The 24,197-nt window shown below is 42.2% G+C and overlaps 1 protein-coding gene across 1 annotated transcript in view; it reads left to right on the top strand.

The window, feature by feature from the left end:
• gli1 (GLI family zinc finger 1) overlaps window positions 1-23,679 on the top strand; it is a 48,228-nt gene extending 24,549 nt beyond the window's left edge. The window contains exons 2-13 of the mRNA XM_035662635.1: window positions 11,264-11,373; window positions 13,643-13,875; window positions 14,531-14,632; window positions 14,743-14,941; window positions 15,501-15,669; window positions 15,899-16,006; window positions 16,401-16,541; window positions 16,631-16,780; window positions 17,321-17,485; window positions 17,847-18,089; window positions 18,291-18,600; window positions 18,804-23,679. Of these exons, the coding sequence (XP_035518528.1) occupies window positions 11,303-11,373; window positions 13,643-13,875; window positions 14,531-14,632; window positions 14,743-14,941; window positions 15,501-15,669; window positions 15,899-16,006; window positions 16,401-16,541; window positions 16,631-16,780; window positions 17,321-17,485; window positions 17,847-18,089; window positions 18,291-18,600; window positions 18,804-21,376 (4,464 nt within the window). The 5' untranslated portion in view covers window positions 11,264-11,302 and the 3' untranslated portion in view covers window positions 21,377-23,679. The remainder of the gene's footprint in view (window positions 1-11,263; window positions 11,374-13,642; window positions 13,876-14,530; window positions 14,633-14,742; window positions 14,942-15,500; window positions 15,670-15,898; window positions 16,007-16,400; window positions 16,542-16,630; window positions 16,781-17,320; window positions 17,486-17,846; window positions 18,090-18,290; window positions 18,601-18,803) is intronic.
• Window positions 23,680-24,197: the final 518 nt, after the last annotated feature.

Here is a 24,197-nt window from a genome sequence, read left to right as displayed (position 1 = left end):
ATTCCCCCCCCCCCCCTCTGTCTTTCTGTACTACGCATCTTTTTATTACAAGCCATAATACTAAGCTCGGCAGATATCACGGCTGGCCTGCTGCTTGGCACAAACGTCATCAGCGTGGCGTCAGTCAGTCCTGGGATCTCAAAGATGTAACTCTGTGTGTATGTGTGTGTGTGTGTGTGTGTGCATGGATGTGTGTTTGTGTGTGTTGTCTGCATTTGTTTAGTTTGTAGTCTCCTCTGGACAGCCATGACTCGTCTCTTCCTGACAGCATGTGAGCCTGCTGCCTTGTCGGAACCCAGCCAAGCCTTTAATTCGTTCAGAGAAAGTGTGTGTATGCATGTGTGTGTGTGTGTGTGTGTCCTCCTGAGTCACATGCTAAGCCCCAAACATCAGCTCAGGGATCCCAGCCAATTAAAAGCCAATGCAGGCCCGGCTGCCTTGCCCCTACCAACATCTGGGTATTAAACTAAATGCCTGCGATATATTAGTTATGAAGTCAGCAGCTCTGAGAAGGACCACACAGGAGAAGTGCACGTTTTACTGTATGTCTCATCATGTAAGTCGTCCAAATAGTTGCTCTGTAATTTGTTCACTGTGTAAATTGATGAGGTTTGTGTAAGTAAATGGCAAGCAGAATGAAAAAGAAGGGCATCATTTTCATCTCTACTGTTTTGCATCAACAGATTTCTCAGCAGTCATCAGTTCTCATGTGATTTATAGTTTTCTGCAGATTCCCAGCAGGCGCCTAAGGGAGATGAGTTGTGGACTGAGACAAATTGAAGCACATTCTCTGTGGAGGAGAACATGTGTTGTTTCGCATGTTCAGGTTTTATGCATGTAGAAAGGTGAGGAGACTGAAAAGAGGAGAAAATGGGAACAAATACAGAGGAAACGATGGATGTAAGAGGGAGAGGAGGCAAGTTGAAAGAAAGCGTGAAAGTGATGATTTAACACTGTATAATACAATGACCCTTATCAAGGGTGTACACACAAACACACACATACAGGTGTACACGTCTAGTCATACAGCTGAGAACTGATGAAGACAAGTCTCCACACGTGTGTTCAGCTGCTGGGACAAATTTAAGTACAGTTCACATGCTGAAGAGAGAAAGAGAGAGTAAAACACAGAGAAGGAGGGAGACACTTGTTTGCTATGTAGGGTTAGGGTTTCTATATGATGTTTATGATGTGCATTTAAAAGAGATGTATGAGGGTTTCTGATGAATAACCCAGGATAAGGGGCCCCATTAATATCTATATCTTTAAGATCTTCTCCTGGAGTACAGATGACTATTGAAACATGATGTGCTTATGAGAGATCAATGGATTCAAAAAGGACTGAGGAAGGAAAAAGATTTAAGGCTGGTGAGATAGTGCTAGTATTGAAAACTGTGAAAAACTAAAGTTGGCATTAAATGCATGACCAGATTTTGAATTAGAGTTGTTTTGTTTAAATCTAGGCTATACATTTGCATTATATATTGATTATTATATAATCAATAATGATCAATAGACCCTTTTCACAGCAGCTATTTTGATATGAAATCGTAGTGTCATTAGTGTCATTCGTAACACGTGTTTACCCTATTATTTAATGTCAAAATGGCTGCTGTGAAAAGGGTCTATACTGTAAAAAGGAGTTACAATACCATTGATCTGTCCTCTCCATTAGGCAGTTTGTCTGAACTTCTACCTCTGTCTGTCTACAAAATCATACATTTTTGTTTAGTTCACAGTATCTGTCTTTCTGAGACTGACCGCGCCTTTATATATACACAGTACGGTATCTCCCTATCCGTACATATTATGGCCTATATTAAGACCTTTCAGACCCTGAAACAATTTGATTTAAGTGTTATGGTTGCATTGTCTGTGTCATATTTCTCCTTGTTTCCCCTCTGTGAGAGGCACTCAGAGCTGTGGTCACTGCGTTCATCTGGTGGCCTGCAGGCCTCGTCTGCTGCTGCTGTCGTTGTTTGGAGCGACTGCCGCGGTTTCTCCCACACACCGAATACACACACACACACACACATAAAAAAACACAGCCACTCATAGTGAACTTTGTATGTGTCTCTTTCTGCCTTTCTTTGTCTGTCTTGCTCTCAGCCACACACATGCGTTGAGTATCCGCCCCCACACTCACACACTCACACTCTCCCCCTCCATCCCCTGGAGCCCCTCTGTCTCTCTTTCCTCTGTCTCTTTTTCCTCACGAGTTTTCCACCTCCTCTCTCTCCTCCCTCACTTCCAGCTGTGTTATACAGCTAAGGAATATAAGTAGCAGCAGTCCGGCTATAAATATCGCCTGCCCACCCAAGACTGTTAGGATTATTATTTTTCTTATAATCACTGCGGTCTTTCTATAAACCGAACAGATTATTATCTGGTTTTTGTTCCCCGGTGCGGGTCCCTGTTTCAATGTGTGGCAGACAGCTCCAATGAATTTCTGCAGAGGAGATTTTCCTTTTGCTGGTGTCCTGGAGATGATTGACTGGAGAAGATTTACAGGGCCTTGATTTGTGCTTTAACTGCCACAGTGACAGTATAGCTTCAGCAGCAACGAGTAGAGTGGACATAAACCAGGAAGAAACATGACGTAGAGCTGCAGAAATAATGGGAGGAAAAGAGCAACAAGCAGGAGTGCCAATGAAGGTGAAGAGGAGTGCTTAGCTCGATTTACAATGACAAAGCTCTGCTCTTTTTTCTGGAATGGGGGTTGGGCTCCTAGTTGTTTATAGATGGAGCATTTCTGCGAGCTGCCTTGGTCTACAGCTGGGAGCCAGCTGTGTGAATCAACCTCTCCTCATCTGCTTTATCCATCCATCCTTCCCTCCTTCTTTTTTTCCCTCCCCCTGTTTCCTCCACTTCTCCTCCTTAAAAGGAGTTCAAAGAAATACTTGTGGTTGGGGCATTACCTACCTGATACACAGACATGCAAGTTATGCAGAAGTAGTAGAATAAGAAGAAGAAGAGGGGAAGACAAGACGAGTTCAATGCATCTCGGTAGACAGAGAGGGGAGGAAGGTGTGTGGGGAGAGGAAAAGAGGCTGGAGGTAAAGAAAGAGAGGAGGGAGGAGAGGAGAGGAGCGGGGATACAGGAAACCACAGGTATGTGCAGGATGGCGGGTGGGTGGCCTGGAGAGAGGACTGAGAAAAAGTGGGATTTTGGAGTGAAGGAACAGCGACTTACGAGGGAGACTAAAGAGGAAACGTGCTGCTAGCACCACGTCTGGCCTCTTGATAGAGCTGTTGGTTGAAATCCCTGAACTGACAAATGTTAAACATCGAACTGGCTTTGAGAAAGTGAAGCCGCTCAGTGGCCAGCAGTACAAAACTGTGCTTGTGCAGGCGAATGAAAACAAGGAGAGGTGAACCCCTCCTAATCTTAAAACAAACACTATCAAGTCACTGACTGATCAAGCCAGCGTTTACACAAGTGCTAAAACAGTAATCATGACTGTGCAGCAAAGGCAGTGTGTTGCTCTACATGTGACTACAAAGCAGTGTGAGTAAATTAGGCTACTTTTTGCACCAAAATTGGTATTGGTAGTAGTATTTTAATTTCTTTGCTCTTCTCTGCACCCTTCATGGTTGTACAGTAAGTGCATAACCCTCTTTTCCTCTGCAGCTCCTGCTCTTAGCATAACTTTTCATCATGTTGAATAAGAATATCGCTTTCAGCTTGTGTAAACTTAGAAAAAATTCACTAAAGGCTCATTGGGTGCAGTTTTATGCTCTTTTATCCTCTACTCTTTTCTACTGTGCTCGGTTTAGCTCGGCTCCTGCTTATACTGTTTGTAGTCATGTTGAGCTGCTGTACTCGAGCCCTCTAGTGCCCCAATGTCTGTCATCAGTCACTCCGGCTGTGTAGCAACAAGGGATCAACGTTTCATTCTGCCATTTCGACAAGGTGAGAACCCCAGTAGTGATACATCAGCACCACAGCTTCCCCAGCCCACAGTTTACAGTACAGGGATACGTGAGGTGTGAATCAGTGGGGTTGAAACCTGGGCTGTGGTGTTGACTGTATTAAACCACAGTCTAGTCTAGTAAACATTAGTTTAGGGCTTCAGGGATTCTTCTTTCTCAACATAGCTGCCAAATGACAAGTAGTCTTCCCCTTTTGAACCCAGGATCAGTTTTCAGGTCCCTAACTTTGGAGCGAACATTACCACTTATCTAATCTATTCTAATTTTAGTTCATTCCTTCTTGTTTTTTATTTCAGTCAAATTGTGAAAGAGTGAGTGTGACTGAATATATCAAAAGTGAAACATGATTATTTATTAAATATATTTCTGTCTCTCCTTTATGAGACAATATGCAATACTGTATCTACAGTATAGGGCCAGGTGATATGGACAGGATCAATATCACTATATACTGTACATAGGAATATTTTTCTTTTTTTACTTATGAGTGTCCGCTGTTATGCTTTCCAATAGACAAACTCTTCAATAAGAAATTTTGTCAGTTTTTAATTGCAGTTTGCTCAAGAAAATATTGAATCCAGCACACTGTCAGCACTAAATTTGTGGAAAATGTCAGTCAGACCGTCTTCATGCGAAGGTTCATGACTAAAACATTTTCAATAAACTACTACAAAGAACTCCAAATTACATTTTTGTTACACTCCTGGACTTACTTCCACCTTTGTCACTGGAGTTCAAGATGGAGATGTCTGACATTAAGATATATTCGAAAATAAGAAGTAGCAGAAAGTCAGAGGAACAATTGCTTAACATTTTCAGAAAGTAGACAAGGTCAGAGTATCATAGAAACCCCCCAAAACACATCAGATCATAAAAAATGGTTGGATGGTATATTTCAAGGTGCAAAAGCCAATGAATTTGGCAGTGAAGCATAAAAACATACTACTGTAAGACATTTGCTTGGAATTGCCAATTTGGCCATTTTGTATAATGCTAACATAATATGATAACATCATTACAATATCACAGAAAGTCACAAATAAATAATATTGAATTATTGCCCAACACCTACTTGATGAGGTTATGAGGCTTATTTTTATTCAGGATCTTTTGAAAATGTCAGTTTTGGCTTAACAGGAATTAAAGCAGTTTAAATAAAACTCAGCGTAGCGTTTCAAGTAGATATGACATTAATCTTCCCTGCAGCAGGTCAGTGAGTAGGGCTTACTGTACATTACAGTGATGTCTCCAGCCCTGTGGCCTTTCGGTGGTCACACCATTGGCCCCCATCACATTACAGCAGCTGTGAGGAATTCACAGAGTCTGGGTAAAAGGGGTAAAAAACACAGGGTAGGGTGGGTTGGGGAGAAAAGCAGGGAAGGAGGAGAGTCTGTGTTGGGTGGAGGGGTTACAAAAACAAAGCCAGAATTTAAAAACAAAGTTTACCACCGAAGGAAAACAACAGGCCTAGAAAAAGTTGGTGGGTGAGGAGGGAAAGGAAGAAAAGATAAAAAAATGAAAAAGAAAATGAGGTAGAATCTGGACTGTGGTTGGCTGAGGACCCGGGCCCCGCCTTCTTTCCCCCTCCCTCCCTCCCTCGCTCCAGTCTCCAGCCCTAACACAACAGAATCCCCCACAAGCCCAGCCACATCAGGAACGGCTGGCTACATTATAGCTGCCATTATCGTCTCTCAAGTCATAACAGCCAGAGAACACCCACCTCGACTGCAGCTCCGCCAGGAGGGGGAGGGGCGAGGGAGAGGTCGCAAGAGCAGGAATGAGCCAAGAGAGAGAGGGAGAGGGAATGAGGGAGAGGGTGGAGACAGCGGGGGAGAAGAGGGAGAGAATGAGAGCAGGAGATAGCCAGAGATAGAGATACGGAGCAATGGAAAAGGGAGAATGAGAGGAGGAAAGCAGGGAATGAGGGAGAGGGTGGGGAAGAAAGACAGGGACAGAATACTCTCAGATGGGTGTTTACACTGCAGGACATGCTCCAAAGATGTGTGTTGATATGTGTGTTTTATTTAGGCTGTTTTGTGTTGTATAGGTAATAGAATATGCAGCAAACACACACACGAGAACACACACGTGAGCTCACATACTGCATGCTCACATTCCCAACTGAGAGCAGAGGAGAAATGAGGTTAAGAGGAGAGGGGCTGTCATTAAATGCATTGGCTGGGGAGGGAGCAAGGGGGACATGTGTGAGCCCTAGTTTAGTGTTACACCCAAGAGTAGAGGAGTGCAGAAGCAGAGTGGAGCAGGGCTGGATCAGGCCTTTTGTATGACACGACCAGTGACCTGTGGAAATGTCTGTCCTCCCCGGAGACGTCCACAGAGGGAGGAGAATTTACGCTTTATGGGAATGTCACAAATGGCCAAACTGTGCAAGACTAAACAATGTTTCTCTTTGTATACACACAAATACAAACTATCACCTGAGAACGGAAGTCTGTGGGACGAATACGCACCAAAGGCCATTAGCAAAAAGTCACCAAATGCATTGAGAGCTAATCTGTGTTTTATTTAGGCTGTTTTGTGTTGTATAGGTAATAGAATATGCAGCAAACACACACACAAGAACACACACGTGAGGAGTTAATATTACACTTTAATGTTATTAGAAAGCCATAAAATAAAATTAACACACTCGCTGAGCCATGTTCCTGTCAAGTTTCAAATTAAATACAATGTGGCTTGGTTTCTTAAAACGAGACTATTTAACTTTTAAGAGAGTAAATAACACATTCTTCCTCTTGATGATGAAAAGCTGAGTTCTTGAGCAATAAAACACACCTTGGCTTAAATCAGTACTCTTGCAGCTTTTGCTGCTACAGTGTTATTTAATTTGGTAGTAGTGTAACCAGTAGGTTTACTGCCAGTAACCATGGCTGCTGGTAATAACATTAGCCATGTCTAGCTAGTCTTTGCAAACTTGGGTTAAATTTGATAGATTTATAAGTTCACTGACGTAATGACTTGTGTTTGAGCATTTATATTGTCCTGTAATTGTGTTTAACAGATGTATTATTTTAAGCAAGCTGACAACCACTATTGTGTATAAGTATAGGTTGGAAGTAATGAAGTAAAAATACTTACTTACTGCACTTAAGTTGTTTTTTTCAGGTATCTGTACTTTAATTTAGTATTTATTTTTCTGACTTTTTACTTTACATTAGCTAACATTAGCCACTTTAAGGTACCAGACCAATAAGGCTGCAACCAAACTACTGAGTATGTTGAATGGAGTAAAGCTGCATTTTATTGCTTGAATCTAACTTTTATTTTGTAAGAGGAAGAATATGTTGAATCTGCTGTTGTAGTTAGTATCAGCTTTTGGTGAATGTTGGGTTTTTACAGTGGCTGGGGTGTTTCTGACAGTGAATGAGTAATTGTCCATTAGAGATATAAACCACGTTTTATTTATTGGTGTTAAGCTGTGTTGGTTTGGTGAGTAAGCAGGTAAGCCGGAATGGAAATTTATTAGGCTAAACCACAGTCAGGACTTCTTAGGCTTGTTTAAAAATATCCAGCAATTGAGGCAAGCTCAACTAATGTCATCCACCAAGGATACCATCCAACTTCAAACAGGGATTGGACATCCATGAGTTTGTCTTTCTGGAAAAATAGTACAGTGCCCCGAAGCTAAGCTTTAAAACATTGCTGTTTCTCTCGATATTGTAGAGATCACTTTGGGGATGGAGTTAGAGATGTCTGGCTTTTAGGTGTGGCTTACGTATATGGGGTGGTGATGTTGCAGGGTTGTGAACCTGGAGTGTTTGAATGGAGATGGTTTTGGGTGTAGAAAGTGGCTGGACATCCTGTCCTCATCCTCAGCTCCTTGGTTCCTGCCCAGCTTGCTGTGCCGCAGTGGAGCAGACTTGTTTGGTTAGCCGTTTGATTTATGGCCTTGGGGTTTTTAATATGCTTCTGCCCCATCCCTCTAAAACCCAGCACCACAAAATTACACCGGGGAGCAAACTCCCTGAGAGTTTCTCACAAAATATTGACCTAAAATAGCACAATGCCACGACACCTGTGTCAGCACCATGCATATATGAAGTCATCCATATATATATACTTACATGCTGTACTTTTTATAAGTAAATGTTTCCTGCTTTAATAGTAACCCATCAGTGATGTTGAGATTCATTTCATAACGTTATCTCCACTATGATGTTGTGGTCCTTGTTTGTGAAATACACTATTTATATGTGTACAATTAATATTGTTTTCTGCAAAGTACATTATATGTGATGAAACTCATCATGTATATGACTATGATCATTTGTTTTGCCAAATACATTTAGCAATAAATTTAATGGCTGCATGATTAGGATCACTGGCAATTTCCCTTAAAATCAAAATGAGATGAGGGAAACACTATCACTCTTGTCCACAGGGGCCGCCAGAATCAGCAAAAAATCAAAGCTCCTTGTTGCTGCTTGAAGTCACGTCTCATGCTTGGTGCCATGTCTCACTCCAATATCATGCTTTAGTTGCTACGAGCAGCTATTGTAGGTAGAACAAATGAAATATGTTGTTAGTGAATATTTTGCAACTTGGCAGATACGTTCATTATTGTTTAGTATATAAACATAATTTCTAGAAGACAGGAATGACTTAGTAAACATTTATTCTGTTGACTTATTCTACGTTTGCCCTTATTTTACAGTTATTCACTGGATGAGGGCAAAAACGAATTACATAACACACAGCTGAGTGTGTGTACAAGGATCTATAACAGTAACACTCACACACTCACTGGCTGCCTTGCTCCCTGGAGAAACACTGGCAAACATATTTATCAAAAGGTTCCAGCTTGCTTATGCCGAGGTGGTCTCATACATTATTCACTCTTTCTCTATCCACCACCTAGATCCTGGATCCACAACAATCCATTATGTCAAACACACTCTCCCTAACACATACACACACTGCTATACACTTGTCTCCAAAAGTCCCTTCTCATACACACCTGCTACCGGGCTTACACAGTACAAACTGCTTCGATATATTCAGTCACACTCACTCTTTCACACACACACGCACACACGCACACACGCACACATTCTCTGTAGACATGGTGGCCACTGGATTATTATGCTACCCCCTGGTGAGACTGGCAGGTGTGTCAGTGTGTGTGTGTGTATGTGTGTGTCAGGCTGTCTGGCGACCCCCTTCTCGGTATTTATTAGTTCTGGACAGCTGAGGTGCTCGACAAGATCTCTATTTAGCACTTCCGGCTAATTATCATACACACAGCCGAAGCCGGCGCTGAATCTGTGCAATTAGCCCCGGACCGCCCACATAATTTAGCCACTCACTAACTTTGCGTACCAAATCCCCCTGGTGGCTTGTGGGCTTAAATAGGTCCCTGCTGCCCTTTTAACACTTGTGCTACTGCATAACAGGCCTGGCAACCTGTTACACTCAAAACCACAGAGCTTTCATCTGCAGTGGACAGGAGCTTTCCCAGTTTGCGTTTGAACACTTATCACATGAACAGCAGCAAGCAATGTGATATTTTGATTCCACATGCATGGCAAGGATTTAAATGCAGGGTTAAATAATATGCAGATTTGTAAACTCTTTCTTTAAATTTATTTTCACATTTAAAGTATTTCAAAAGAAAGAAAACACAGGAATAAGACATATTAACTCAAGCATGTTTAGAATTACAGGGGTGTATACTTAAAAAACAAATATACAGCATATATTTAATTTAATTGATATAACAAATGATTGAGACATACATGAACACATTCTTTGGCTTTTCTCCATTTGTGGTAACTGTGACATCAGTGTGTACAGTAATTTTTTGGCCCTTATTACCTCTGTAACCATGTAAGAGCCATAGTCCCGGCTATTAGTACCTGCACTGATGTGGTTAGCTGTAATGAGCAGGTGCTTGTTCCTAAGATCCTCTTAGCTAGAATTACCTCACTCATGCACTCTCGCTGAAAGATACGATCTCTATATGAGTTTCATACAAAAGGCTGCTTTGTCCTACTTTCATCTTTCTCTGTTTGTGTTGTTAACATCCCTTAACTGTTTGTCTTTTTAAGCTTTAAGGCAAAACCTAGATTCTCTTTTTTCTGTATGTCTTTTCCATGTTGATCGCTACTTTCCTAGGATGGGAAGGTGCGGCAGGTTTTTTGGTCAGCAATGTTTGAGGTGCACAACTCTGTTTAGAGAAGGAAGATTACAGCCAAGCCCACTGTTTGTGTCACAGGGTTTTGTCTAATCTGTAGGAGTGTGTCAGGACACATCAGTACCATCACATGACCTGCTTTTAAAGTCTCTGTAACGTATACGAGTCCAAATTCCAGAGCTGAGAGTTATTATTATTATTCTTTTGTGCAAATTCTGTTCATTTCTCACACCAATTCAAGTTGCCATTTCAATGACATTTATAATAATTTTATGTAATAATACATTCATGATACTTATGGATGTAATGTTTAATTTGTCCATATTTCTATAAATGTGTGACTGGTCCATTCTAGCATTGTAGTTTCTTTGCTCCAAATTTTCCAGATTCTGAATTCACAACATTTGTATATCTGTGCTTTTGTCTTGAAGTTAAAAAGAGTTAAACAACCCCTCAATTCTCAGACACTTAAACAGACATTCTTAACACTTAAACCACTGTACAACTGCACTTTAAATCACTTTAACTGTCAACATACCTGTATAGGAGGTTGCCACCAGTTCACCTGGGTTTCTTCTATCTCTTTCCATTTTATTTCCATTGATGAGACTTTATATTGTTGCAACGTGTGGTAGTTATTCATATATGATTGTGGTTATGAAACATACATATTGTCTAATAAAATATGATGGACTGAGGCAGATATAGCAACAACTAGACCATAAAAAATGTAAATCTACTAATGCTTCAAAACCATTCACATTGTTCAATGTGAATGCTTTTGCCTGTGATGCTCAACAAAACTGACTTCTAGCCTTCTGTAGTTTACTTACTGTAAATAGCATTTTAAATGCAGGGCCGTTAATGATGTATTTTACAATGTTTAAATGTATTTCTTCTGTGGTTTTGACATTTCTACTTAAGTAATGGATTTAGTACGTCGTACCAGCTCTGTTTAAATAAGTATGACTCAAGCTTCTCAGAGAGAACTTATTTTGCCCTTGAACTGTTTTGCTTGGTTTGGTTTGGTCTGTTATTAACATCCTACATATTCTTTCCCCCCCCAACCACAATTGTTTTTGTCTATATCTTTCTGGTGCAGTTTAGTTTAGGTTGGTTGGGTTTGTTTGGTTTTCCTCTCTTCACCCTAACCGTGTCCTTGCCTTTGTGTGTCAGGTCCAGGGTGTAAGGGGAGCAGTCGGTCTCGGAGCTCCAATGCCAGTGGACATGCAGCCACACCAGGGGCTGTATCACTACGAGACCTCACCCAGCCAGCCCTCCAGAGGGTAAGACAGCAGTTAGCATGTGCTACGTCCTCCCTCATTACTCTGTGGCTGCATTTTAAACTTTATTTCTCGTGGTGAATTCCACAGCTGTTTTACATAAGAGAAATATAAGGCATGGTTCAACATTTTGGGAATATGCTTATTTTCTTTCTTTGTAAAAGTAAGATGAGAAGATTGATACAACTCACATTAAGCAGAGAGCTAGATTGAGGACAAGGTTAGCATAGCTTAGCATAAAGAAGGGACCCCTACCAACAACATCTAAGTTGACATGCTGTATGTTGTTTGTTTAACCTCCAAAAAAACAACAATGTAAAAAATAAATTTGATTCCTGAGGGAGTGACATGTTGAGTCAAATCAATGTTGGATTATTGAGGCTGATACTGATATGGATGTTGAAAGAATTCAATTACAACAAACTGACCAATATTCTTCTTCCTTTTACATAAACACAAAACAAAACATATACAAACATTTTTGAAACTTTACAGTTGCTGTATAGAGGACTATGTAATGGTGACTATTTCTGATTTTCTGATTTTAACAATATTGACATTTGTGTACTACAATTTCTATTTTTCTCAGCCAAAATATACAATAATAACAATCTCTTTCTATCTTTCAATATATGGGGCTAGCAGATTAACAGTTAATCCATTCACACAGCACTCCTATTGCACCGGTCGACAGATATGGTTGTGAAGTCAGATTTTTGTGTCTGTACGGGCACAAAAGTATAAAATCTGAGAACCAAAACAAGATTTTAAGAAGTTGTGTGCGCTTTCTGCACACGGCTATCGTTTGCAAAGAAATATCTCCAGCACAAACGATTAGCCCTCCCTTAAAAGTCATCCCTTAAATGATTGTTTTCTGTCTCTGTACACGGGTGATATGTCAATACATTAGGGTTTTTATAAGCATATTCTTTAACATTCAACAGAGCCTGGCTAGGTGTTTTGTCTCATCTTACTCTTATTTCTTTTAATGTTGGTCACTTGTCTTTCCAATTTCACTACATTACAGCTACTGACCTTAATCACCTTGCTGTTTTTTATTAACAAGCAACCAGAAATCACAGCAGTCTCTCTCTAGAAAGCAGTGATGATGCTCATTTCAGAGGCTCAGAAACGGTTCCTATTTTAATCACACAGATATTCTGAGGGTGCAGAAGTCTCGCTGCAATTGTTATGGACACAGTGCTAACTCAGCCCCTCACTCCTCCCCCTCTCCTCCCTCTCCCCAGTCCTCCCTCCCTTCCTCATGCCACCCAGGTTGCGGGTGGACTCGGCCTCTCTCTGACAGCTGCTAATTACAGGCTGACCAGGCCCCGCTGTGCTCTGCATGACTGCCTCGCGCCCCGCTCAGGTTACCCAGAGTGAGGGAGAAACAGAGAGAGATGGAGAGAAAGGTGGCTGGGCAGGATAGAGAAAGACAGAGGAGCGGGAGAGGGAGGGAGAAAGAAAGAGGAGATAGAAAGTGACAGAAAGGACAGAGGGGGGAGAGAGAAAGAGAGAGAGAAAAAGAGAGAAGTAGAACAGAAGGGATGAATGGGAGAAGAGAAAGGGGGGAAAGGAGTGAGAATGGGAGGGAGGTAGATGCGGGGGAACCAGCACAGTGGATTAGAGACGACAGATTAAGCTCCTGTGTGGAATACACGTTGTGGTGAAAGAATTAAAGAACTGAAAGGACGACTTAGGAGAAGGTGGATAGATGAAGTCTGTCCCTTTAGTAGAGGAGCGAGAGGGACAGAGAAAAAGAGAAATAGAAGAGGAGAGACAGATTTTGAACTAACCAGTGAGACTGAAGAAAGGTCAGAGAAAACATTGAAATTCATAAGACTGGAAAGTTCCAATGAAGCTTTCCCTCTCTAGTTTGGTAGGGGAAAACCCAAATGAGTAAGTTTCCACAGTGTAGACCAGGATAGAGACTATACCCCATCTAGTGGTGAAAATGAGACATCACAAGCGATTACAGCAGAGATGAGCTTCTGAAGTTCAGCTCCACAGACAGTGCTTCTTTCAAGGCCTCTACAAAAAGTTACTATAAATGCTTCAGCTTATAGATAATGTGGTATTTATAGAAGCTTTACAATTAGCATTATCTTATCTGACTTATCTTGGTTTAAAAATGACATGGAAAACACAGAAAAATATAATACTCTAATAATAATAATAATTTGTTATGGTGTTTATTTATTTTAGGTGAAGTTTTTATTTATTTCTAAGTTGCCCAAGACAAATTGTGTGTGTTTTTTTTTTATATTTGCAGCCTAGTCCCATCAGACCATTCTCCCTACAATGATGTGTCCTCTATGCGTGCCCCGCTCCTCAACGTCCCTCCCCAGGACTGCCGCGCTATGTATAATCCCCTGACTCCCAGTATGACTCATGGATCAGGACCAGGACAGGGGATTGGCCACTGCATGGATCAATATATGAGGCCCCCTCAGGCCCCGCCGCCACACAGTATTATGGGCCACAGGGGCATGCCGCCCACGGAGGGTGAGTCAGAGTATCTTTTACACCTCCTTAATCTCACAGCTGCTACTGATTTGGACTTAAAGATACCTGAGAGAGTGAGTAAGAAACAGAGACTACCCAAATTTCTACAATGGGAAAGATTGGAAGTCAACAAAAGGCCTGTTGTACTGCTGAGATTGAAATGTGTGTTACTCTGCAGCAACTTGTACCTACTCAGTTAAATTAAGGTGAACTAGAGATAGTAAAATCGACCCTGTAAACCTAAAATATGTGAATGCTGATTACAATTCTATTTACCTTATCTGAAGAAGAAAGAGTTTATACTATAAAACCACTCAGGGCAGTTACTTGTCTCTGTTTTACCTGTGTCATTTAATAAAAGCTAGAACTTACAGGTGCATCTTGTAGCTGTACCTAAAACTTCAAATGACATTGACATTGTTGTGTGGCCAACCCCAGTGCAAGTAACTATCCTTCCTTGCTCAACCAATCAGCACTTGTTAGATGCACCAGACTACATGTCAACATGATGTGTAGTTGGGATTTTGATCACATGGGCTACACTGTGAGTTTCAGTAACCCAGAAACCCTTTGTCTGCTTCATTAACTTAAAAGATGTCAGTGTGGATCTGTGCAGTATGTTTTAGTGATTCTCTCTGACCTTAACTTCTAACAGGTGGCAATAGCACCCCCTACTGTAACCAGAACAACATGATGTCCTCTCATCACAACTTCTGCCAGATTCAGCCCGGCTCTGATCAGATAGGCTCAGGAGATGGTAAGTTAACATTCCCCACTGTTTCCTTTAATTAGAAATCTAAATGTCTCTAAAGTATTTTGTATCAAAGCTAACCCTCCTGCTGTTTTATATCCTTTGTTCCCTTTTAGGCTCAAGGTTCTCCACGCCACGCTCCATGCTAAAGCTGAGTAAAAAGAGAGCTCTGTCCATCTCTCCTCTGTCTGATGCCAGCGTAGACCTGCAGACAGTGATCCGGACATCACCCAACTCCTTGGTGGCCTTTGTCAACTCTCGCTGCAACCCCAATGGGGCCAGTTCTTATGGCCATCTCTCTGTGAGCGCCATGAGGTCAGATATTTCTCTATTCCATGTTAAGCACAGAAATGCATCTTAAAGCCAGCAATATTCATATCTATTACCTCAGACTAGTAAGCTCTAATATCCATTATATTGGATACAAAGTGCTGCTGCTGAACGTGCCCTGATTTTAAAGTAGCTGTACAATATGCAGTGATTTACTTTGAGGCATACAGTTTGTTATTTGTTCCTCTTGCCTTACTTAGCCACATTATCACTCCAATATTTATCAAAACTTAAACGTGAGTTTCACCTGTTCAACAGTTCAACCCCAAACTGATAACAGCAAGCTAGCTGGCCAATTGCTTGGCAAATAGGGTGATCTACTGTGGATATTTACAGACATGTAGACACATACAAACAGGAAAATGAGGAGAATAATAAAGGCAAGCATTACGTAAAAGTTACACATTCCTACATTAAAAGAAAACAATATAATCTGCACATGATAAATGTCCACATTCATCTCCATATTTGACTATTTCAACAAAATCAGCTTTTATGCTCCTAGAGTTGTAATATTGTTGTTTTTTTTCCTTTTGCTCCACAGTCCGTCCCTGGGCTATTCCAGCAATATAACCTGCCAATCCAGACAACAAGGTTCCATCTATGGAGGAGGCGGGGGGACACCTCTGGGTGGACACACACCAGGCCCCTGCCAAGCTTCCCGTTTACCTCCCCACAATCCTCGGCTGCACGCTCCACCCAAGCATGGACATGTAAGACAGCTCTCTCACTCACTTTACAAAGCAGTCAAAGCATTTCAGTATCAGTGCACCCTCTGCTTCTGACAGCTGGGGAAGGGAGGTGGGAAGAGGAAGCTATAGGCGTATGATAGTGAGAATTAAAACTTGTGTTAATGGTATCAATGTGAATGTGAGAAACAGAAAGAGATAAACAGAGGTGATATGATGTTGGTTATGATATGATATGTGTTTTATTTTGTAGCTGAAGACAGAGCCAGGACTGGGAAGTGTGAGGGATGGCATGAATGTGAAGAGCCTGGAGGAAAGGTCAGAGGGGGATGTGGCCAGTCCTTCTTCCACTGGCACTCAGGTACATTGTTATTCCTGCAAGTAGTTTTTACCTTCACACATTTTTATTTTAGTTTTGGCATGCGGGAGTATAAAAACATTTGTCTGTGTGATGTATGGAAGTAACATAGTGTCAAGATCAGTGAGTGGAGGATATATAATTATTCTTGTTAAACTTGTTTGACTGATATTGGCCCATACTGCAGGCGTTGTCTTGTTGACCACCAGCTGTAGTTGGCAAAGAACCTCCATCATATCAGCAAAACATGACTGGCTGATATTTGTCTATATGTAATATAGGGCACATGTTTCCCTATATGTGTAAATGGCTTTGAGTTAAATGCAGAGAGCAAAATTTCATTATGTTTGTATTTTCTTAAACTTGAGCCATGATCTGTACCCATATGTTTCATCAGGACCCTTTGCTGGGTCTACTGGATGGCAGAGATGACTTAGACAAGGAGGACGGGAAGCCTGAACAAGAGGCCATCTATGAAACCAACTGCCACTGGGAGAGCTGCAACAAGGAATTTGACACACAAGACCAGCTAGTTCATGTAAGCGATAGATCAACCGATATATTGTAGAATAGATGAAGTTTTGTTCATTATTAATGGGTCTCTGTATTTATCTGTTTACTCAAAAGCACATCAACAATGAACACATCCATGGAGAAAAGAAGGAGTTTGTGTGTCACTGGCAGGAGTGCTCTCGAGAACAGAGGCCTTTCAAAGCCCAGTACATGCTGGTGGTTCATATGCGCAGACACACAGGAGAGAAGCCACACAAGTGCACTGTGAGTATATCTGAAGTTTCTGTCTATGTGCTTTATTTCTCTCTGTTTCTATTTATGTTGTTGTTATATCGATTTTTACACCTGCAAGCATGAAACTGCTAACAGCGTGAAAGCAGCCATTTACATCGTCACATTTTACATTTATCATTGTGTGTCATCATAACTTGCTAAAGCAGATAATTATTTATAAAGTCAACTGTTACATTTTCAGTTTCTACTGTGGAGTTTGTGTTTGGTTCATTGTCTTAAAAAAATATTGCCAATGTAGCTTCACTAGCAGGTGGCAGGTCTGAATGAACTGAGAAACTCATAACAGGGTCTCATATCATTAATGCAGAGGTGAAAAAAGATAAAGCTTATAAAGCCCTTGTAACTACAATCATTGTACTATATCTCAAATACAGTATGGCTATAAGACTGTAGGTCTGGCCATAGACTGGCCATTTCTGTCAGTTTATAGCCTCATTAGTTAAAGCTATTGGTAGTTGTTGTCTTTATTGAAACTTAGCTTTGGTTATAAAACCATTATTTCTGTTCCAGTTCGAAGGCTGTAATAAGGCCTACTCTCGCCTGGAGAATTTGAAGACCCACCTGCGCTCTCACACTGGAGAGAAACCATACGTGTGTGAACATGAAGGCTGCAACAAGGCCTTCTCCAATGCTTCAGACAGGGCTAAACACCAGAACCGAACTCACTCCAACGAGGTACTTTAATGTATACCACTACCACAAGTGATAAAGTTATATCATTTGAACAATACCTTGACAGATAAATTAATTAGCTTTCTTGGCTTTGCATATTATTAACAGTGATACTGCAGTAAAATATACTTTTATCTTTTTATGAAATGAGTTAATAATAAAACATAATAATTCAGTCAGTTAATATAGGAGTCTTGTAGAGATTCACACTTTACACACTATTTTGGATGGTATAGAAAATCAGGAAAAACAAGAATGATAAACTACTACATCCTCTTTCAGTATCAGTAAAGTTGCAGTAAAGTAAATTTTGGCATGCAAGCACTGTATACACTCAAACTAAATTGTGTGTGCCCCTTTACAGAAACCATATGTATGTAAGATCCCTGGCTGCACTAAGCGATACACAGATCCGAGCTCTTTGCGTAAACATGTGAAAACAGTCCATGGCCCTGAAGCCCACATCACCAAGAAGCATCGTGGAGACACAGGACCTCGACCCCCTGGTTCAGCTATGACTCCAGGAGGCCAGAGCTCTGAACTGCTACTGGAGAAAGAGGAGACACGCAGAGAGGACTGCAAACTGTTGGCTCCTGAGACTGCTCTGGTGAGTGATAAATTGTATTTCTGGCCTGCAAGGTGCTTTAAATGTAAAAGAATTAAGTAAGAAAAAGTTCCAATGTTAAAAGCACCCCACCCATAGATTCTATTTACCTTATTACGTGCAAATCAGATATACCTAACATTTCTGCCATTTGAAAAAATAATTTAACGTATACATGATAATAAATTACATTACATCTTCCAGAAATCCCAGCCAAGCCCTGGCGGTCAATCATCCTGCAGTAGCGAACGTTCTCCACTGGGGAGCGCCAACAACAATGATAGTGGGGTGGAGATGAACCTGAATGCAGCAGGCAGTCTAGAGGATCTCACAGCACTGGAGGATGGAGTTTCGGGTGGAGGAGGGGGGGAGCCAGGAAGTGTTGGAGGAACAATGGGAATGTCAGCGCAGGCTTTGAAGAGGCTGGAGAACCTGAAGATTGACAAGCTTAAGCAAATCCGCCGGCCAACCCCTCCTGCCCGCTGTTCCAATAACAAGCTACCTGCACTTCCTGGTATGTTCTGAGATGAAATTAAAAAAAAATATTCAGAACTCTGTTGTGGGCATATTGAATGAATTGCATTGTTACAGCATGACTGATCTATGACTGATAAAGTGTTCAGGGATTGTTTCAATGGGACATCTAAATGAACATTTTCAGTTTGTATTGATTAACTGTTTCTAAGTAGTTTCCTCGTTCTGGTTGTTCATTTTCAGGTCCAGGGGAGAATATGGGAATGTGTGCACCTTCTCCACTCCTCTCAAATCGACGAGTTATGGAGCTGTCCAATCACGAGTTAGGAGGTGGCACATCAATCGGCTGCTCTTCTAATGACAGGAGAGGAAGCGGCACCAGCAGCCTAAGCTCTGCATATACGGTCAGCCGTCGGTCCTCCATGGTGTCTCCTTACCTGTCCAGCCGGCGCTCCAGTGAGGTCTCACAAATGGGAGGAACGGCAGGGGGAGGGTGTCACCACCATGGTCCAGAGCAGAGCGGAGGAGACCCCCTCTCTCCTGAGACCAATCGCAGAGGACATCCTTGTCCTGTAGGAGGGGGATTGCCAGGTCTTCCTAATTTAACACCTGCCCAGCAATACAGCCTCAAGGCCAAATACGCTGCTGCAACTGGTGGACCACCACCCACTCCTTTACCCAATATGGAGCAGACAGGTACTCCAGGCAGAAGAGGAGGTGTTTTAAGTGAGTACCAAGGGCAGCCTCTGCCTCCTTTCCTTCAACATGTTGGCCCACGTAGGCACAGTGCCAACACAGAGTATGGAACTGGTGTTATTTACCCTCACCAGGCTCCAGGTAACAACAGCAGGCGAGCCAGTGACCCAGTTCGATCAGCAGCAGATCCACAAGCTCTCCCCAAGCGTTTCAATAGCCTTAATAATGTAGCCATGATGGGCCGAAGGAATGCACTACAGCATCGTGGCTCTGACACCAGTCTTGCCCGCCACATGTACTCACCTCGGCCACCTAGTATTACCGAAAATGTAATGATGGAGGCTATGGGTATGGAGCCCCACCTTGCTCCTGCTGATGCCATGGATCGTTCCATGATGATGCCCCCTGGAGAGAGAAGCTTCATGGGATACCAGCAACAACATCAAACCCTTGGAGGAGTCGGAAGTGGAGGTCCTCTTTCAAACCAGCTGTCCCCAAACCATGACTCTCTGAGTTGCCCAGACCAGGCTTACATGCAGGGGCACTACCAGAACCATGGAGGGGAAGTCACTTCCAGGGCTGGTGGAAATCCAATAGGCCAAGCAAGGCCTATTCACTCCGAGGGCATGTCTAATACACTTCTCCAACAGGCGGAGTACAGTATGAGCACCTGCCAGCTCAGTCCCTCAGGCCCCCATTACCCTAGCATAGGCCAGGGTGGTGATGCTGGAGGCCCCTGGAGTGATACCCACAGCCAAATCCAAACTTCCAGCCATGCTCTCCAGAACCAGCGAGGAATGCAGTATTCAGATCCTAGCCTGCAGCCTCAACAGACACAGGCCCACTTCAATAATCAGACAGGCCTTTACAACAGTCCTGATGGAAGCCACAAACTCATCATCAAACCTGAGCAGCAGTTCCACCCTGGGATGGGAGGTGGGGAGGCCTGTCAAAGTGCTAAGCTCCAACAGCAGCGCATGCTCCTCCAGCAGACTCAGGGTTACCCGCAACAGACAGGCCAGGTCATGATGAGGTCCTCTAACAATCCCAGCTGTGACTTTCCAGGACAGAACCAGAACTCCTTCCCCAGTGGAGGGGGCTTAAGCTTGGGCTGTGCTGGTACTGCTCTTTCAGATGGACAGAGGTCTGAAACCCCCATGATGCAGGTGAAGGAGATGATGGTGAGGAACTATGTACAGTCCCAGCAAGCACTCATGTGGGAACAGCATCAAGAACAGCAGCAGCAGAGTGGAATAAAACCTCCTCCTCTAACTGATAACATGGATATGAGTGCCCAGACAGCAATGATGCAGCACAGTCCACAGCACCAAAACCAGAATCTTTACTCCAGCCAGCCCTTTCCATCCTACCCCAACCAGAACCCGGTCATGAGTCCTCCGGCCCACAGCCGAGGGCCCAGCTCAGCTACACCTAAAGACCAGCAGCTGACCGGTCTCCAAGGCTCCTGTTATAACCAGGAGCTGGGGGTTCCGAGGCCTCCTCAGGGACGGAAACCTCTTAGCCGCCAGAACAGTCTGTCACAGGTAGGAGGAGTCTATCTGGGAAGCCCACCCCACCTCAGCCCCGTACACTCCACTTCGAGCCCCAGGCGAGGGGTCCGACTTCCTCCAGTTCAGCATCCACAGCACCCACAAACTGAAATGTTTTCTCCTTCCAATAACAACAACATGTACTACTCGGGTCAGATAAACATGGATATGGAGAAACACATGGAACCCCAGAACGGACCTTGTCTCAACCAGCAGCACAGTATGGGGCCCAACCTGGACCCAATAGGTGTCAGAAAGTCTGCCCCCTTGGCTCCTTATCCCGAATCTGGCCCTATCTCCAATGCCTTAGAAAACCTGGACCTAGACAATGCTCGCATAGACTTCACCTCCATCATCGATGATGCTGAGTCTTCCTCGTTCAGCCCAGTCAACAATCCTCTTCAGGGTCAACCAGGGTCTTCCTCCCAGACCTCATCCCGCCTCACAACCCCCCAGACTTCTGTCAGCCTAGCTGCAGGCTCTGGCCTGTCCAACATGGCTGTGGGCGACATGACATCTATGCTTACCTCGCTGGCTGGGGAGAATAAATACCTGAATACACTGTCTTAGAAGAAGACGAAGGGCCAACTTTTTCCAGACTAACAATCAATTAGAGGCCTTAGCCAGTTCCTAATGTTTTTATTGAGATCCCACATGGAAATGTATGTAGCCCAGTATCCAGAGGAAACCAACCTGGAGTTTAAAACACTTAATTCCTGTCACTTATAGTGATTTTCCCTGGTACACTGCAAGAAATCCCAGTCAGGGTAAGATAGACAAACTTTTGAATTTATCATTTCATGTAATGGCTCATTAGTCTTGGCTGTTTTATACATCCCTATAAGCCTTTATATATAAAACCAGTACATTAACCCTTGTTCGAGCCTTGATCCTGAACTGGCTAGGGTTCTGTTGCTACTAGATATCCATGTAACAGGAATAGTTATATGTTGTACTGCGTTAGACTAAGCTACTAATGTGATTCCATCACAGGTTTCAAAATTGTAAGAATCCCCACCCAAAACCTTAAAACCAAAGGTGCCTGATCAACCTCCCTCGCTGTATTGTTCCTTCGCTGCCTTGGTACTTGGTATTTATCTGTGCCTTATTATAAGACACAGAGCTATATGCCTGATATGAAATTGAACTTTTTCCAAACAGGCATTCCAGTCACGAAACGGCTGTGGCAACAGTGGAGCAGAGAAGGATGCATGTAAATAAGTTTTATATACATTTATATATGTTGTGTATATGACAATGAGACAGTGGATAAATCATTCCCTGTCTTGTGATAGACTGCTTGGATTCTGAAGGCCAATGTTCAGGGTTGGAGTTTGTAAGATGGTTGTTTCTCAGAGCTGTGTGAAGACTAAAGATGTGCTTTTAGAGATGGAGAAATAATTTCTCGGTGCTACTAAATATTAATCTGTATTGCTAGGGATTTCTTCCTTGTCATGAACAACACACCTTTATAGTGGCATATCAGTATTCCCACACATTGACAAAAAGCAGCCACAGACACACACACACACACACACACACACACACATAGCCTACACACAGACACTCAGGTCTTGTTGGTGTTTGAATCTTTGGTGTTCAGATTACATGTATGTTGTAATTGCCTTTCCAGACAGAGAGTTTGCACTCCACATGTTTACTGTAAGTGTTCGTGAAGCAGCTGTGTACTTATGTTTTTTCAGTGGTGTTTATAACTGCAAAACAGAAAGGGCCTTGCTCTTTTTAAGGTACATACATGGGGTATAATGAGTAAAGCTCAAATAATATGTGTGCAACAACCCCCTCTACATTACAGTATGTCTGATATATTCAAACATAATGCCTTCGCTCAACATTAACCCGACCTACGACTCGTACATGACTCAGCTGAGGATGACGGCTATTTTGAATGAAACCTGAGTCAGCTGGTTTGTATCTGTTAATAGATCAGTAATAGTTGCCAATATTTGAGAAACTGAGGGACATTCGTAGTACAGTGCTGCTGCACGTTGGCTCCAATCCCATAGAGGAGTTATTTGGAAAATTCAGCATTATTAATTCAGGATAGGTGATCATGAAGCAGGAATTTTATCAATCGCTACCACTGTATTAAAATACATATTGTTATGTGTACACTGAGGTACTTCTGTGCGACTATTGAGCGGTTTCATACGTAAGAATGTTGCAGGTCTTGGTAGGAGAACTAATTTTACACTGTGGCTTTGCACTGACTACAGCACTGTGTGGAAAGGTCTCTGTCTCTTATGACTATTCACATGAACCTCATTTTGATAGCGATAAGTAATCACCACAGTATTTTTTAATAGTCATTCAAGAACACAGCTGAGCACAGCTAGACTCAATAAGGCCACACTAAAGTATTGCTGAAGCATTTTATGTGACTTTTCAGAATAAAATAGTAGCATCACTTAAAAGTTTACTAAGCATTAGCGGGAATGAACATTTCTTCATTTTTGAAAAAATGTACAACCTACCAAAGACACCTTAAAATTACTGAGAAAAAGATGCACAAATAGTCTATTTTAACACAACACTAACACTAGCAATAAGGGCATGAACATTGACTGATAGTGCTGTTCTTTAGAATGTATGAGATGTTTTGTATAAAATTATCTTTTTATATTAATGAACTTTATGGACGTTGCCTTTTATGTGTGTGTTCTTTTTTTATAACTGTCATCCTTCATTCTGACTTTTTTGCTGGCAAAAGAATATCACCTTTAGCAACAGAAAGCTATAATAGTAGCATTAACTATAATAGACAAAAGCCAAGTGTTATATTTTGTGTACAATTTTCTACATTTTTATACAAATGCGCTATATTTTACCAGTTTATGAATAAACATGTTCAGTGGGATGGATGCAGAATGTTTGTTTGTTTGTTTTTTATGTCAATGGGGTTTGTTTTAGTCCAGGTTACATCACTTTAATTTTAGGATGAGGAGTCAAAGATCCATAAAACAAGTTTCCTGGTAAAATCACTGGTGTAATCTGCTAGATTATGTTTGTTTCTGTGTTTGGTGGATTAATGCAATGACTCCTTTCCTCCAATAGAGTGCAGCACAGCCTGAGATCAAGCACAGATAGCCATATAGTATTTCACTACATTCATTCACTACAAATAAGGCCCCCACAGCATAATTTGGATGCTGCACACTCGAAATAGTCTATCATCCCCGTAAGCATTTAATCTGCATAATTATGATCCAGTGCCATTTTACCCCAAGATTATTGAAAGTCTACCCAACTGGCCAAGCAGAGGACATTTGTCCTAAATCATCTCTCTTTTTGTCCCTGTCCTAATTGGAAAACCCCTTGTTATGATTATGATTTAGACCTGCCTGTCACGGCAGCCTATTATGAGCTACAG

This window comes from Morone saxatilis, unplaced genomic scaffold (genome assembly GCF_004916995.1).
Source record: "Morone saxatilis isolate NCDOM2014 unplaced genomic scaffold, NCSU_SB_2.0 Contig18, whole genome shotgun sequence".
NCBI classification, from domain to species: Eukaryota; Metazoa; Chordata; class Actinopteri; family Moronidae; genus Morone; species Morone saxatilis.
This window is presented reverse-complemented; position numbering and strand designations above follow the sequence as displayed.